This window comes from Peromyscus californicus, unplaced genomic scaffold (assembly GCF_007827085.1).
Source record: "Peromyscus californicus insignis strain IS unplaced genomic scaffold, ASM782708v3 Scaffold_23__1_contigs__length_62951481, whole genome shotgun sequence".
In the NCBI taxonomy this organism is placed as follows: domain Eukaryota; kingdom Metazoa; phylum Chordata; class Mammalia; order Rodentia; family Cricetidae; genus Peromyscus; species Peromyscus californicus.
Window position 1 is genome coordinate 7983479 of NW_026294534.1, and position 17541 is coordinate 8001019.

The window sequence follows — 17541 nt, forward strand, 5'->3', positions numbered from 1 at the left end:
GAGGCCCCGCCGCCGCCTGGCTTGTCGTCCCAGTTACGTGCAGACACACTCGCAGCAGAGTCACGTGGCCACAGCATGGGAGAGGAGCTGTTTCCACATTTACAGCCCCCCAATGACTTGCCCCTCTCTGGCCTCCTCTTTCAGAACGGAGGGAAAACGGCCACCCCTTTGTAGAACCCACCCAAGGTGTGAGCCATGTGCTCTGCATAGGTGTCCGTGACCGTCAAACCCCAGACCTCCCCTCACACATTCTCCACCTTCCAGGCCTACAGCAAGATTGGAAGTGGCAGGCCCAGTGGACACTCCCACCCTCCCTGCACCCTCCCCCAACCAACCCTGACGTGTGCCATGGGTCCCTGTGGACTCTCCTGGATGTCACCACAGAGAAGTGAACTTGTGCCAAGACGCCAGCAGTTCAGGGCTTGGGTCCCCAGTAGCCTAGACTATTTCTGTGACTAGACTGTGCAGCCATTGTCCAAGGGACACACTCGTGCCCAGGGTTAGCTGGGGCCAGCCGGAGGACTGAGGGCTTGGATGTAAATGCCACCTGTGCCCTGCTACCCAGGTTTTATCTCATCTCCATCTCAGCTTCTGTTTCTGAAAAAAAAAAAAAAGATGAGAAAGTGACACTTTGACCAGATGTATAAGTACTAGCAGGGGATGGGATGAGTATTAGAAACCCAGAAAATACCCATCAAATGGTATTGTCACTCTCTGTTGCACGAATCCTAAATGGTCTCATAGTAAAAACCCAGAGCCAGATGTTGGGGTCAACGCTGAAAGATCAGAGGAAACAAGCCATAGCCACTTCTCACCTCACCAACTCCCCAGCCGAAAGGGGAAGATCCTGTCTCCACCAATCCTCAGACTGGATGTCTCTGAGTCCTCAGCTGAAAGGGTCTAATTCCTGGCTCCTCCCACCTTATATTCCTCTCTCTGCCCAGCCATATCACTTCCTGTCTCCACCTCCCTAGTGCTGGGATTAAAGGTGTGTGACTCCCAAGTACTGGAATTAAAGGTGGGTGCCACCACTGCCTGGCTGTTTCTCTTTTAAACTGGATTAATCTCGTGTAGTCCTGGGAGGCTTTGAACTCATAGAGATCCAGATGGATCTCTGCCTCCCAAGTGCTAGGATTAAAGGTGTGTGCCATTCCCAGAAGTATTAAAAAATATGATGTAACATTTTAATTCTAATGTCTTCCTCATTGACATGTATACTGTATGTATTGCTTGGTGTAGATATTGACATAGAGATCTTTAAACTGCATTGCAAATATTCTATTTTGTATTATAGTACTTCACATCTTTAAAGGCCCTGAGGCACGTTGCTGGAAATGTCCGATTATGAAGAACTGAAAGCTCAGTTACAGATCCAGTGACAGGGTCGGGTGTGCTCAGTTGTGAGTGGTGATGAGAACAGCATGCTGTGTAATTCCCAGGATCTGCACACCTTGCTCAAGCTCCTGCATTGCTGTGTTCCTCATAGGACATACTTTTTAAAAATACCCTTTCCCAGATGCAGAGTGCTGGTTAATTCATCCTGCTTCTCAGCTTGGGCTACTGCTGGTTGAAACTGAACGCAGGCTCTTGGCTATACCCAACTAGTTTTGCTGGTAAAACAAAGCAGGAACCAGGCTGTCCTTACTTCCTATCTACTTCAAACAGAAGTTAGTGTGTTGATTAAAAGATAATTTTGCTGTCCCTCGAATATTTTGAATGCTACCTCCTATGAACTCAAGGGACATAAAAATATAAATAGGAAAAAGAATTCCGTATCTAGAAAACACTAATAAAGAATGTCCTAATGGGAAAAAAAAATAAAGGTGTGTTCCACCACTGCCTGGCCTCTGTGGCTAACTCTGTGGCTGGCCCTGTCCTCTGAACCTTAGGCCAGCTCTATGTCTTAGATTACAAATAACCAACACAGCTCTCAGCACAAATCAGGCCTTTCCGGGCAGTTTGGGATAAGGATAGCCCGCCCTGAAAAGGCTGGAGTTGGTGACCACAGCTCCCAGTTCCCTGACCTCACTGCTGGCCTGGTCTCCAATCAGGAGGCTGAGATAAGCAGAAGGACCACAGCCACCTGGGGCCCAGGGTGAGTGAACCTTGCCCTGCGCCTATCACGGCAGCTGCTGTCCTTGACCACACCATGGGGAACCTGCGGCAGCGACTCAGCCTGCTCTGTGTTGTCCTGGCCAGCCTCCTGTTACCTGGAGGAAGTGGTAAGTGAGTGCTCCAGCTCTTCACACTGCAGAGCAGCCCAGGAGGAGGGCATGAGGGTGGGTAGTTGGAAGGGTGGGATGGTGGGTACACTGGCCCAGCCACAGGCTGGCTTCTGCTGGTATAGTTAGGGACAGCTGTGACTACTCACGCAGGGCACAAGGCGAAGGGGTCTGGAGCAAGGAGAAGGGAGGCAAAACAGAGACAGAGAGAGAGGAGGCAGTGATGAGGAGGGAGGGGAGGACAGAGATAAACAGAGGAGAAAAAGCCACCCAGCCGTGGAAGAGACAGGAGCCAGGGCCCCCAAGCTTGGAAGCTCAGCTGGGCCAGAGACTGCCCAAGGCAAGGCTGTACAAACAGGCAACAAGCAGCCCCCAGGCCTGCTCAAAAGAAGGGCTTGTTTTAGTTAACCCGGAGCAGGCTCCGCTCACACCTGCTCACACCCGCTCACAGGGAGCTGGCCTTGCACCAGGACAAGAATCAACCTCTGGCAACACAGGGGCACTTCCCACACATTTGGTCCTTGTTGAGGAAAGCGTCACTGGCAAACCTGACACTCGATCCATGGGTCAATGCCTGCAAGTCACTGCCAAGGTCGGCACCACAGAGACAACCCCATGTTTGAGGACAGCGATGTGCAGGGGCTGGGAAAATCGAAGGCCACAAGCAACAAAACACACCGCCAACACTGAGCAGCCCTCTGTTGGGACATTTGGAGTCTTCGGTGGTTCCCATGGACCAGTGTTCACAACATTACCCTGTTTTAGTTTCATGTGGCCAACCTTGATTTTACTCAAATCAGACCCTTTGGCTGCCAGCCGAGTGGGTCTGCATGACTGTCTAGAAACTGAGTATAGCGTTCCAGCAAAGTCATTCATGGGGACTAAGGTTTAGTCAAAAGAGCAGGACCTGGAGGCCAGACCAGCTGCCTTCATTCCCTGGACAGTGACTCAGTAGCACCTACTGTTTCCAGGCCTAGGACCAGCCACGGGCAGATAGGCCACATCTGTTCATAGGACCACATTCCCAGTGAGGGTGACAGCAGCAAACCGAGAGACACATAACATCAGAGAAGACAAGAAACAGCGCAAGGCAAGGGGGTCCCAGAGACATGGAGGCGGCCAGGGTGCTGGGCCTCCCGAGGGGGTCCTGCGATGGGGCTATCCATGTGAGCCGCTGGGCAATCAATCACTTTTGTGTCCCTGTGACCAAATGCCTGATATAGGCAGCTCAGGGGAGAAAGGGTTCCTTTTAGTTCCTGGTTGCAGGGGTCTCAGTCGGTCATGGCAGGGAGGGTGTGACCGAGGGGAGCAGCTCCCACCGCAGCAGCCAGGAAGCAGAGAGAAGGGAGAAGGGGAGCATGTGGTCTGCTGGGCCTTCCTTTCTCCTCCTTTATTCTCTCTAGGCTCCCAGCCCACGTGGTGACACACCCACGCTCACAGTGCATCTTTCTCCCTCAGCTAGTTCTCTCTGGAAACACCCTCACGGACACACCCAGCGGCGTGTCCCAGTCTAGGGTGACAATGCGGAATCATCATCACACCCGGGAAGAACGGTCCAGACAGGGAAGAAAGCGTGTGCAAAGGCCTCGGGGGCGGGGGAGGAGACCTGGCGACTGGTGAGGGTCCTTCACCGGCATCCTCTGTTTCCTAGTGTTTATCAACCGGGAACGTGCCAGCAACGTCCTGTCGAGGACTCGGAGGGCAAACTCAATTTTTGAAGAGATGAAGAAAGGAAATCTGGAAAGAGAGTGTATGGAAGAAATTTGTTCTTATGAAGAGGCCCGAGAAGTCTTTGAGGATGATAAAATGACGGTGAGTCAGGGCCAGGTCCATATGAGGATGGCTGGGCCATGCCACCTTCCTTTTCGGCTGGGGCCGAGTCATCTCAGTTCCTTTGCAGCATCCCAGCTCCTGGGCTGCTGCTTATTCCCAAATGTAGTGGTGCATGTCTTTAATCCCAGAACTCAGGAGGCAAAGGCAGGTGGACCAATGGTGAATTTGAGGGCCTGGTCTACACAGCAAGTTCCAAGCCAGGCAGGAAGACATAGCAAGAGCCTGTCTCAGAAGAGAGAGAGAGAGAGAGAGAGAGAGAGAGAGAGAGAGAGAGAGAGAGAGAGAGAGAGATTCCTTTAATTCTTCGCTACCAAAACAATGGTTTATATCCAATGAGAAAATCCATAGATATGGGAAGTATTTTTATTTTAAGCATCTGTTTAAAATAGCTACACATATATGCACATAAAACTATTCGATAGATAAGGAATTACCTTCTTCAATACGTGGAATCCATCTCACTCCCTTTGTGCTGCTCTAACAAAATACCCTAGGCTAGGGAATTCACAAACGGCATGAAGGTTTTGTTCGTAGATGTGGAGGGTGGGAAGTTCAAGGCCAAGACGGCAGCAGTTTTGGTGTCTGATGAGGACCCTGTGTCTGCTTCCAGGGGCTTCGCTGCCCCCACTCATGGAGGAAGAGCTCAAGGAGGGATGTATAAAAGCTTCACAAGGCTTCAGTCACCTCACAATGGCGGAGCCCTTACGACCTAGCCACTGCGTAAAGCCTTAACCCTTAATACGATGCCATCTAGGGCTGCAGAAGAGGTTAAAGAATTAAGAGCCATGGAAGAAGTATTACTGGGAGTCTGGGGGCGGGGGGTTCCAGCAAAGCTACCATATGATACCTGGGAAACTGGGTCCTCTCTTTTGGATTCAGTCTTGTTAATAAACTCAGTATTTAAAAGACCCAAACGGAAGCTCCTGGGCTAAGAATGGACTCCAAAGGAGGCTCAGGGACAATTGATTAAGGTTGAAAAGGACAGCCCAAGGGCAGGTAAGTTGTCTGGGTGGGGGACGAGGAGGGGAGTGAAAACAAGGGACAGGAGCCATGCCTGTTGTAAGGGGGCATGGTGGTCAGTCACCGGCTGCAAGCAGCCACCCAGCAGATAGAGGCGCTTTAGAAAAAGAAGGAGGAAGCCCAGTGCATTGGCTGGGGAGTTTAAGGGTACAGTTAGACTCTAGCCAGCATCCAAATGAAAGCAAAGAGAAAGAAAATGTAATTATGCCTTCGTAACGTCAAAGACTTGGAAGGGTGGGAAGACCCAGCTGACCCCCATGGAGTGTGTAAGAGCACAGGAGTGGTGGGAAGAAAAACATATTCTCTTTTTTGTTTTGAAAATTAACTATCCCTTTAATGAACTACATTTTTCCATCCCAGAATTCCTGCTGCCCTATCATAGCCCCTATGAATTGTCATGAAGTTTGGCTGGGTCTGCTCAGAAAAACATATTATATTATCTTAAGGTGAACCCATCTTCCTAGATGTGGACTCTTAGCCTGGTACCTGACCCACCACACAAGATTAACCCTTAAGAGAGGAGGAGACAAGGGTATGTCTTCACCGGGAGATAGACTCCATTCTTCATAAATACTAACACTGAGTTTCAACCTCTGAACCGGAGGGCAAAACACGGTATTCAAATACTTATATCCTAAAATGACAAACCTCACACTAAACAAAAACCTAACAAACACAAACTGAATCAGAGACCTAAAGGCAAAACAAGAAAAACCTTTCATAGAAATGTAGGATGTGGAGGTAGCCAGTTCTTAAGCACGGTGCCCAAAAATAATTCAAAAGAGAAAAATTAATCAGTCAAACTTTGTCAGATTGATTTTTTTTTCCTCTGGGGGAAAACAGTTAAGAGAATGAGTATACAAGCTACTGACCAAGAAAGAGTTTGCAACTCACACTTCCAATGACTGATCCAGACTCCTTAAAGAACTCATAGCCCAAGAGAGGAAATGAACACCTGAGAAAGTTCGATGAACCAAACCCCAGAAGAGCTACATCACCAAAGACGAAATGTGGTGACAAGGCCCCTGAGGAGACACTCCAACCACTAACCATCATGGGGCTCGGGGACAGGCACAGCAAGGCCTACTCTACTGACAGTGGTTATCAGTAGGGCTGCGGCCAGTGGCTGACTGCAGATAAGGCAGAGCTTTGGAGGCTAGGGAGCCACCAGATATCCAAATTCATGTGCTACCTGCAGGGAAGTACACCTCACATGCCCTTGGAAATAGTGGAAGTTTCTCAGAAAGCCATATAAAGTGACCCACTACTGTGGGGAAACCATCCCTGGGCATTTACCTAGAGAGATGAAAACTTACTTTCACATAAAAACTGTCTCACATAAAACACAAATGGGTTTTCTTTTCTTTTCTTTCTTTTTCTTTTTTTTTCTGAGACAGGATTTCTCTTTGTAGTCTGGCTGTCCTGGAACTCTCTCAGTAGACCAGGCTGGCCTTGAACTCTTGGAGATCCGCCTGCCTCTGTCTCCTGAGTGCTGGGATTAAAGGCATGCACCACCACTGCCTGACCCGGGCATGTATGTTTACAGCAGCTCCAATCATAATTACTCCAAGCTGGAAATAGCATGAGCATCATCCCCTGGTGGATGAATGCAAGCACATTTCGAGCCAGCAACAAGCTGGAGCAAACTCAGGTACACAGCTAGCTGGACATGTTCTGGAGGCACGGTGCTGAAGAGACTTTCACAAGCTTGCTTCGTGCATGATTTCACTTAACAGACATTCTTCAAAAGTCACTGCTTTACTGAAGAGCAGCAGGTTTGCGGTGGATACCAGGACTTGATGGGTTTGGGGGTGCGGTGGGGGCTGTGATTGAAGGGTTGGGTGAAGATGGGGCTGTGTGTATTTTGATTGTATGGGTGGTCACACAAATCTACACATACACTAAAGGTCAAAGAATTGTCCACACACAAAAATGGATTTTACTGTGTAACATTTAAATTAGGAGAAACTGGACTTTTTTTTTCTTAAGATAGGAGCACATGTAGCTCAGGCTGGCCTCAAACTCAGTATGAAGTTGAGAAATGACTTAGAACTTCAGTCCTCCTGCCTCAACTCCAAAGTGCTGGGATGACAGGCATGTGTGGTCACACCCAATTTCTGTTTGACTTTTGAAAATATATTCTGTACCAAGAAGATCTCTCTGTCTTTCTCTCCTTCACCGTGAGAGTGAATCAAAGACTTCCCACAAACTAGGCCAGCGCTCTACCCCAGGCTGTATCTCCAGTCTAAACTGAACTATTTTAAAGACAGCACGTTCATCGCTGTGACTACCATAGCAGATTCCTATAAGCGGAACAGCTTAAAGTAACAAAGATTTATTCACTTGAAATTTTGGAGACAATGAGCGCAGGCAGGGTCCTTTGGAAGTGCCAGAAGAAGCTATGCTGTGCCTCCAGATGCTACCTCTGCGGTCACCTCCCATGACCTCCCTCCACTGTTGGCTCCAGGTGACCTTTCTTAACTTTGCAATGGATACTCTCATTGGTTCAGAGCATGAGATAATTCTGGATGACTTCATCTGAGTCTTCACACTCATTTACACCCACAAAGTTCCATTTCTAGTTAAGATCGTATTCTGAGGTCCCAGATAGCTCTGAATGGGGAGCGGGGCTGTGACCAGCTGGCTGTACTGTGACTGTCTGCTAGTGTAACATAGGCCTTGACCTGTTTTCAGATAATTAGCAGTTCAGACTTTTCCCATTCACATAATTATGACTGGCAGCCTGTGATCTTTTCTTAATTGTGAGCATGGAGGTCTGTTAACTGAACATCATGCTCCAGTAGTGTGTAAGGAATGGAGCTATTTCTTCGAGCCCATTTCTTGTTACCTTGAAATGTGGTTTCAATATTCAGCAAGGGCCATGTGTTGAAGCAGATGGGAGACAGGCCCTCTCAGGAATGAGGTATCCTGGCAGCTCTCCCTTTCAGATGGAGAAGTTCTGGAACATTCCTTAGGGCAGGTTACTGGAGACAGTTACTGTTAGTGTGAAAAGTCTGTTTTTTCTAATGTGTTTTAAAATATTTTTTTCTTTTAGAATGAATTCTGGAACAAATACAAAGGTAAGGTATTTCCTATTTCAATCATGAGAGAGATTCCTTAACATTTAAATTAAGATAAAGGATTGGCTTTGGAAAACATTTTTAATTACATTCTTGTTCAAATCTTATTTATCTACACTTTTCTCTTCTGGGTTTCCATGATACTTATTTAAAGTATTTTATAGTAAGTTTATATTGATTCCAGTTTTATTATTTATTAAATACACATCTTTTTAAATGGAATCTTGGTGCCCACAGTGGCCACAAACTCCCAGGTTCAAGCCACCCTCATTACTCAGCCTCTTGAGTAATGGGACTGTGTGTGTTTTCCACCATATCTGGCTCAGATATAGAATTAAACAAGTTTTTCCTTACCTGAGGATACCAAATTCCATGATATATTTAATAAGTATAGCAAGTTGAAGCAAAAAGTGGAGCTTGAAATACTGGACTTTCTAAAAGATGGTCACCCTGACGACTGTTCTTAGCATCAGAGACGATACTGGTCATGGCTCCCTGGAAGTTACTTCAAAATGGCAGTTAGATCCCCTCCTCTGAGTAAGTGGCATACCAAGAGAGATGGAACCTGTGCCAGAGCTGGATCAACCCCTGATTCTCATTCCACACCCAGAGGCCTTGGGGAAAAGGGTCGCCACGTTCTCTGATCAGCACCCAGTCCAGAAACAAGTGCTACACACTGTCTTCTTGTCCTCCTTCTTTCCAGAGGAGGCAAAGCGCCTCTCCCTGGCCACAAACACATTGTCATAGGTCCCAGCAGAAACCAGGAACCCAGCCAATGATGCAATGGACAGGGGTATCACGCAGACATAGCCACCGAAGTGGGGCCCAAACAAATCTAGGTCTGACGAACGACTCTCAAGGAGGAGAAGCAGGCTCCAGCTGTCTGCGAAGTGGATGCAAGGGTCACACAGGGCCAGTGGTTCCCATGGTGAAATGCCTTCGGCCTCCGTTTCCACACCCTCTCCTTGCAGATGGTGACCAGTGTGAAAGCAGTCCTTGCCAGAATCAAGGCAAGTGTCGCGATGGCCTTGGGGAGTACACGTGCACCTGCTTGGAGGGATATGAAGGCAAAAACTGTGAATTGTGTAAGTCCCTCTGCTTGATGGACCTGTGGGTCATGCCGTGAGGAGGGAAGAGGGAAGGCACTGAAATGCTTGACGAGACCATCTAAGTCGTTTGTAATTCCCCGACACATTGAATCACTGGGTGTGTCTGTCCTCTAGCGGCCCTGTGGGGTGCATCATGAATGCTTCCCTGTGGGTCAGAGCTGCTGTGGGGTACCATGAGGCAGGTGACAGGGCCCAGATGAGAACCAGGGAGACTGTTCACGCTGCCCTTCCTACCTCTGCTCTGGCCCCGAGGGCTGAGTCACCTCCTTTATTTACATTTGGCACCACAAACATCAACAAGGAATGATCTAGGTTGCCTAGTTTTAATATGTGATGCGCTTAGTTGATTCTAGAGGGAGACTCACTGAGCTATTCTAACTATGGTGACTCCATTTTTTAATAGTATTTTGGTTACATTCAGCCCGGTGTTCCCTAGCAAGAAAGATCTGCGTTTCTTTTACTTTATTTATTGCTTTTTGTTTTAAACTGGGATCTCACTCTCTAACCAAGGCTCACCTAGAACTTACTATATAGCCCACTCCAGATTTGAGCTCTCAGCAATCCTCCTGCCTCAGCCTCCCAAGTGCTGGGATTATGGGTGTATGTCACCGTGTCCAGGGTTAAATTACTTTCCTTATAGAATGAGATCTTTATCTGGATGCCCTCAGGACTCTCCCTGTTGGAGCTGCTGTTACATTTTTTATGAACCATTCCACAGAAGCCCAGACACCTCCCGTACACAACAGACTAACGTATGTAGTGAGGGGCACAATCCAGGAGCTAAAATTCCACTGAGGTAGATTTTACCCTACAATTGTTGTTTCACCCAAGCCCAGGTAGAGGGCTGCAAAGCAAATTGCTATGGACAGGGTTATCCGTGTGAGCTGGAGCAGCCTGTGCTGGAAGCGGGTCTAAGGCACTGTGGATGCAGGTATAGACTCAGTCAGCATGCAATGGGCCAGTCAGAAGTTACCAAGGGAGTCAAGCGGGTGCTATGCCACAGCTTCACGCAGCCTGAAGTGCCTTTAATTCCGTGGCTTAATAGCCTGGAGACAGAGCAGTGGACTTAATGGCAGCCACCCCACCCCCGCTTCCATATACTCTGGACCTGCTTCCTGGACCCACTTCCCATGGATGATTACTCCTTCCGGGTCTCACAGGAACCCAGATCCCAAAACACGACATACCCACGGCTCAGTGCCTGGTGAATCCCTGGTGCCAGGGCAGGGCTCAAATCCTGTTCATTGTTGTTGAGCAAGGGAAGGAAGAGGTTCAACTAGGGTACAACTCTTCCCCCATGTCAAGGGCAGCACCCTGGATGAGGAGGATGTGCACAGCCCTCAACAGAGATCATGTGCCTGCCCTCCCTCATTGGAGAGCCCTGTGAGGATGCTGAGTGTTCTTCCCATGGCCTGTATAGATACTGAATGTCCTTCCTAAGACCTGTAAAGATGCCAGGTGTCCCTCTCACGGCCTGTGAGGATACTAGGCATTCCCCCCATAACTTGTGTGTATGTCAAATGTCCCTCTCGTGGCCTGTGAGGATGCCATGTGTTTCTCCTGTAACCTGTGCATATGTCGAATGTCCCTCCCATGGTCTGGGGAGGCAGCAGCAGGGAGAAGGCTTCCGTGAGACTGCACCTCACTTGGCTTCCTGTCCTGTTATCATGAAAACCACCCATGTGTGTCTTTCTTGGGACTCTGTTCCTTTGCCTACGCCAGCCTGGGCATTGCTGAGATTGGGCAGACACAGCTGGCATGTCTGAGTTCAGCACGTGTCTATGAGGAAGGGCTCATCTGTCCTCTGCCTTGCAGTGGTTCGGAAACTCTGCAGTCTAGACAACGGGGACTGTGACCAGTTCTGCAGTGAAGAGCAGAACTCGGTGGTGTGCTCCTGTGCCAGCGGTTACTTCCTGGGTGATGATGGCAAGTCCTGCATCTCCACAGGTAGGGGTCATCAGGCCGTGGAGACAGTGTGGCACGACTGTGGGCACTAATGTGGCATGTTCTGATGGGACTTGCAGAGGCCAGTGATGCCAGGAGATGGAGAATGAGAACTGAGGCTCTGGACAGTTCAACCATAAAAGCTTTAGGCTTGAGTTAAGATCCGTTAGACCCAGGGACAAACAGCTGCTCCGCCTCAGCAGCTGAAGTGGCTGGCACTGTTACCTCATTCCTGGCAAAGGAGGTGATCCCAGGCATCACTGTGCTGGGCCGACCCACAGCCCTGGTAGTGACTTCTGTGCAGGGTAGCCCATGCTCCTCTGGGCTCAGAGCCTGGAAACCAGAGTTGTCACAATATCCCAGGCCAGCCCTGAACTCAGAGATCTGCCTGCCTCTGCCTCCAGAGTGCTAGGATTAAAGGTGCGCGCGCGCGCACACACACACACACACACACACACACACACACACACACACACACACTGCAAGCTGTGTTTTACTAACCTCTCAGTTGACTCTCAGGCTTAACCATCACACCCTGGCCTTCCAGGGATCCTCACGAGGCCTCTGTTATCCCTGTTCTTTCAGTATCCTTCCCCTGTGGGAAAACCACCATAGGACGTAGGAAGAGGGCTGTGGCCCAGAACACCAGCGACAGTGAGCCTGTCACTGAAGACTTTATACAGGACTTGGATATGCTGCTCCCTACGAAGAGTCCTTCTGAGCTGCTCAACCTCAATGAGACACAACCCACAAAGGACAGCAAAAACCTTATTCGGATTGTGGGTGGCCGAGCATGCGATGACGGAGAGTGTCCCTGGCAGGTAACTGGCCTAAGCTAGAACTGGCTGCAAACAGAACCATCCTCTTGTGCTGCAGGCTGGTGGGGCAACCCACTCAGGGTCAGCAACTCAGACCTGCAAAGCGCCTTCCCAGGGGTCATCACTCCATTTCTAGTGTGGGAATTTTTTTGTAAACAAAAACATCCAAATGCTAAGAGGGATAAAATACCTTAAAGAAAGACACATCTATTTATTTTCAAAATGTTTGTTTTCAACCACTCTTTGGTTAATTAACGTGGTCCAGGGCTGCCAGACTTAGGGGAAAAAAAATCCCAAACCCCTCGGCGAGACTTGAGCCTCCCCCAGTGAACACTCCCTGATGTAACTGTCCTGAACTCTGCAGGAAAGTGCTCATCCACTTTCTGACCCCAGATTGGCAGGGTGCTCTGAATCTATTCCATCATCTCCACTGGCATTTGAGATTTCCAACTTCCAAAACCTCAGCAAATGTATGTCGGTCAGTCTCTAAAGTAGACCAAACCTATCATGAGGAAACAAGGCTGGGTGTTTCCATGAGGTTGGTCACAATATGGGCACTGGAGAACATACAGAGCATCAGGCAGGAAGGGCTGGGCCACTTGTACAAATGCCGCCAGAGATGCAGGGTCAGGAGTTGTAGGGCTGGCTAGTGGGGGCAGAGAGCAGAGCCTGGCTGTGCAGAATACATGGGTTCTCTGCCAGGCTCAGGAGTTTGACTCTAGCACTAAGAGAAGGGTACCATGCACTCTCTAGGAAGCAGACAGGCAGAAGACTCTCGGGGTAGTCCAGTCTCTGTGGTCAGAGAGACAGGTGTAAGGCTCCTAGGAAAGGCTCTTTGAGACTCACAGGAGGGCCCACACGGCCTAGTCAGCTTGGCACGGCCCTTGTGCAGACCACAGGTGGTTTGCAGACGTTCTGTTCTGGTCACAGGCTCTGCTCATCAATGAAAACAATGAGGGGTTCTGTGGCGGCACCATCTTGAATGAGTTCTACGTCCTCACGGCAGCCCACTGTCTGCACCAAGCCAAGCGATTCAAGGTGAGGGTAGGTAAGTGACACTCCAGCCCTGGGGACACCACCATGGGGTCTGTTAGCAACGCTTGCTCAACCATAGAAGCTCTGCCTGGAGACTGAGAGGTCATCCCACAGGAGGAAGGTCAGGGAGGAGAAGTGGGTGGGCATGGACAGACTTCCCCAGGCCAGCCCATTCCGCACAGAGATTTCCCTCTTAGTGTCCTTTCCCCCAAAGCCTTCCCAGCTGCCTCTCTCCACCACTCTCTCAGGGTCTCTTACTTTCATTTATACATCATTTAGTTCATTTTGATGTTTCTACAAGACCCACAAGCTAGCCAGTGAAAATCCAGCACAAACCTCAAACGCAGTTTGAAAATGTCTGACGTATCTCTGCTCCAGATTTTTTCTCAATTTTTTTAATTTAACTTTATTTTATGTGCATTGGTGTTTGGCCATGGGTGTCAGGTCCTCTGGAACTGGAGTTTACAGACAGTTGTGAACTGCCATGTGGATACTGGGAACGGAACCCAGGACCTCTGGAAGAGCAGCCAGTGCTCTTAACCACTAAGTCATCTCTCCAGTCCCTCTGCTCCAGATTTAACAAGTATAGATAGGTGAGGCTAGTCCGGTGTCTTGTTTCACGTTATGTGTCCAAAGCCTTAACTTCCCGTGTGTATAGAAACAAGTCAACTTCAGTCGTGACTGAGATGTTACTGCATGCTCCCCTCACGGCCTGTAGCGCTGTGACTGAGATGTTGCTGCATGCTCCCCTCACAGTCTGCAGCGCTGTGACTGAGATGTTGCTGCATGCTCCCCTCAAGGCCTGCAGCGCTGTGACTGAGATGTTGCTGCATGCTCCCCTCACAGTCTGCAGCGCTGTGACTGAGATGTTACTGCATGCTCCCCGCACGGTCTGCAGCTCTGCACTTTTGGTTCATCTCAACTCAGACTGGTCAGGGCTGGGTCCGCAGCCCAGGTCTGGAATAGGAGACCCTGGGCTCTGAGCAGATTGACGGACTCAGCCTGCAGGAAATACTCAGGGAACATCTGCCAAGGCATGAGGAATTAGAAAGAACTGGAGTCCGAAACCTTCACACAGAAATACAGTCAGGAAGCTGGAGGCGGCTAAGTGGTTAACAGCTCTGACCGCTCTCTCGCAGAGGACCTGGGTTCAGTTCCCAGAACCCATATGGGGGCTCACATCTGTCTGTAACTCCAGTTCAAAAGGGATCTGATGCCCTGGTCTCCACAGGCCCTAGGCATGTGCAAAGCACACATACATATACATGCAGGTAAACACTCATACACATACAATAAAATAAACCTTTTTTTTTTTTTTTTAAAAAAGAGTCTTTAAAAATATGATCAGAAGGTGAAACCCTGGAAGGAAGACAGAAGTCCTTTTAAGTACCTTAAGTCTCTCTACGGAGGACAGGCTGTTCCTGAATTTGCAAGGCACTTGCCTCATCCTTGAGTGCTAGGAGTACAAGCACACACTTCTCAACTTGGTCTTTTTATTAGGAAAAAAACTTCTTTTGTGGGGTCGGGGGAAGGGTTTATTCAACTTACACTTCCACATCATTGTTCCTCAGCAAAGGAAGTCAGGGCAGGAACTCAAGCAGGCAGGATCCTGGAGGCAGGAACTGATGCAGAGGTCATGGAGGGTGCTGCTTACTGGCTTTCTCCTCATGGTTTGCTCAGCCTGCTTTCTAATAGCACGTAGGACCACCAGCCCAGAGATGGCCCCACCCACAATGGGCTGGGCCCTCCCCCATCAATCACTAAGAAAATGCCCTACAGGCTTGCCCACAGCCCAATCTTCTGGGGGCATCTTCTCAATTAAGGTTTCCTCCTTTCTGATGACTCTGGTCTGTGTCAATGTGACTTAAAACCAACCAGATCATTCCCCACCCCCCTCTTTCTTGAGACAGGATCCGGTTATGTCGCCCTGGCTGGCCTGGAACTTAACTATGTAGATGATGCTGGCCTCCACCTCACCTAGAGATCCTCCTGCTTCTGCCTCCTTCCTGATGGGACTGAAGACATGCTTCTTTAAAGGTAGCTGATATACAAACACCTGGCCCTCAGAGAACTAACTGCCTCCCCCGCCTCCCCCACCTCCCTCCCTCCCTCCCTCTCTCTCCAGGCGACCGGAACACAGAGAAGGAGGAAGGCAATGAGATGTCGCACGAGGTAGATGTGGTTATAAAGCACAACAAGTTCGTGAGGGAGACCTACGACTTCGACATCGCGGTGCTCAAGCTGAAGACGCCCATCACGTTCCGCATGAACGTGGCCCCCGCCTGCCTGCCCCAGAAAGACTGGGCCGAGGCCACCCTGATGACACAGAAGTCAGGCATCGTGAGCGGGTTCGGACGCACACACGAGAAGGGCCGCCAGTCGAACATCTTGAAGATGCTGGAGGTGCCCTACGTGGACCGCAACACCTGTAAGCTCTCCAGCAGCTTCAGCATCACACAGAACATGTTCTGTGCTGGCTATGACGCCAAGCTGGAGGACGCCTGCCAGGGGGACAGCGGGGGCCCCCACGTCACCCGGTTCAAGGACACCTACTTTGTGACTGGCATCGTGAGCTGGGGAGAAGGGTGTGCGAGGAAAGGGAAGTACGGGGTCTACACGAAGGTCACGGCCTTCCTCAAGTGGATAGACAAGTCCATGAAAGCCAGGGTGGCGCCCACGTCTGAGAGCCCAAGGTCAAGTCCTTCAAGCCCTCCCCATTAAAGCCGTTGCTCTCCAGACCTGCTGGGTCACATACGGTGTTAGTGAATGTCGCCGCCGCCGCCTGAGCAGGAGGTTTCTTGGGGCAGCTGCCCACCTGCAGTGGTAGACTCTTTGGGTCCCAATCTGATGTTCCCTTCACCTCATGGTATAAGAAACAGGCTCTAATTGAGCAAAGGTTCCTCTTCCTGAACCAGACTGGAGGACTCTCAGGGAGTCATCTCTGCCCACCATCACAGTGTGTGACCTTCTCAACTGACTTGCTTAACTACCTTGAGAACAAATGCCCACAGCCATAGGCACCACACACACACACACACACACACACACACACACACACACACACACACACACACACGAGTGGGACAGGAACTTCAGCCCCTCAGCAGGTGGTTTAGGTTAGGGGGCCCAGACTCACAAACTCCTTTGCTTGGCCAGAGAACCCTCATTCTCCTCTGGGAACTAGGCAACATAGAATTGCTGCTACCATGCCATCCACTGAAAGTAAAAATCCCTGGAAGATAGGCTAAGATCTTTGTCTAAAGATAAAGGGACCTTTAACCCAGATCCAAGCCAAGGACCAATCCTATGTTGGGCTGCCTTTGAGTGTGTCCTGGAGTCTTCCTGGTGAATGCACACGGACTCTGCTGAGCTGAGTGTTGAGTATGCATGCAGCCTCCCTGAGTTGGGCTGTATGTTAAGTGTGCATGTGTCTTCCTGAATGAGGCTGAGTGATAAGTGTGCACAAGAGTCTCCCAAGATGGGCTGCCTGGTGAGAGTGAATGGAATTTCCCTGAGCTAAATTTGGTGTTGAGTGTGCATGGGCCCTTCTTCCTGAGCACGCTATTGGCTTATGAAGGGCTAATAGCGACCCTACCCCCAAACACATGGGCCTTCTCCCTGCTTGGATTAGGAGACTCCAGAAAGGTCTTGGCAAAGCCTAAATCCTGGCCTTATCCCAGACATTAAATTCTAAGTCTCTAGAATGAGCCTCACCCCAGAAGTTTCTGGAACTGTTCCAGACACTGTCATGCCACCAAAGCAGGTGTTCAGGGCACGTCTCCCCCCTCCAGTCTTCCATTGCCTCTGAGGCCCAAGTTAAATGTTTGTGGGAACCAAGCCTACTTTCAGTAAATAGACTTTTTTTCCCCCAAAAGTTTTCCTATAGTTTGCATTTTGCATAACTTTCCTAAGCAAAGTTTAAAGGTTCCAGTACAAAACCTCCCCCCAAATCAAGAGCTGGACAGAGTCCTTTGTAAACAGATTTTGCAAGATTGGGGAAAAAATCAACAAAAACAGCACTTGATTTCCTAGAACCATAATGACCAAGAGTGAGACTGGGGTCTGAGAGCAGAGCTCAGCTCCGCAGCCACAGCTGGGTCAGTGTTGTGGACACTGGAGAACACCATGTCGTGGCCCATTGGCCCTACATGCAGGTCAGGAGTGGGAAGACCACGATTTCACCCACCTCCATGGATGGACTTTGTGTCTGTTCTTAAGAACAAGAACTCCCTGGTCTCCAACAACCCCAGGACAAGGTCAGCACCCACACAGGTCCCGTACCAACAGAAAGACAAGTGCAAGAGTCTGTGTGGGTGTGGGGTCAGCTCATGGGGAACCGGAGTAGACACTGAAAAGGGAATTTACTCACGAGCACATCACATTAGACCTTGCTCACCACTACAAGCATTAAGAGAATCACCAATAATTTCAAAGCAAACAGAAAAGCCAGCACCCAGATCCTGAGTGTCAGGGGCCAAGA

General features: G+C 49.6%; 1 protein-coding gene across 1 annotated transcript; it reads left to right on the plus strand.

Moving 5' to 3' along the window:
• The first annotated feature begins 2122 nt into the window (after window positions 1–2122).
• Window positions 2123–15782, plus strand: F10 (coagulation factor X). The gene is made up of 8 exons (XM_052752763.1): window positions 2123–2222; window positions 3874–4034; window positions 8131–8155; window positions 9127–9240; window positions 11080–11211; window positions 11794–12029; window positions 12957–13074; window positions 15187–15782. Exons 1-8 carry the CDS (start codon window positions 2150–2152, stop codon window positions 15780–15782), a joined length of 1455 nt encoding a protein of 484 aa, XP_052608723.1. The 5' UTR covers window positions 2123–2149.
• Window positions 15783–17541: the final 1759 nt, after the last annotated feature.

What these genes read in the sequence shown, in the direction of transcription:
- F10 (XM_052752763.1), top strand. Translation starts at nt 2,150, where the DNA reads ATGGGGAACCTGCGGCAGCGACTCAGCCTGCTCTGTGTTGTCCTGGCC. An exon ending in CAAGTCCTGCATCTCCACAG is followed by an intron (nt 11,212 to 11,793) that starts GTAGGGGTCATC and finishes CTGTTCTTTCAG; the next exon opens with TATCCTTCCCCTGTGGGAAA. An exon ending in GCGATTCAAGGTGAGGGTAG is followed by an intron (nt 13,075 to 15,186) that starts GTAAGTGACACT and finishes CTCTCTCTCCAG; the next exon opens with GCGACCGGAACACAGAGAAG.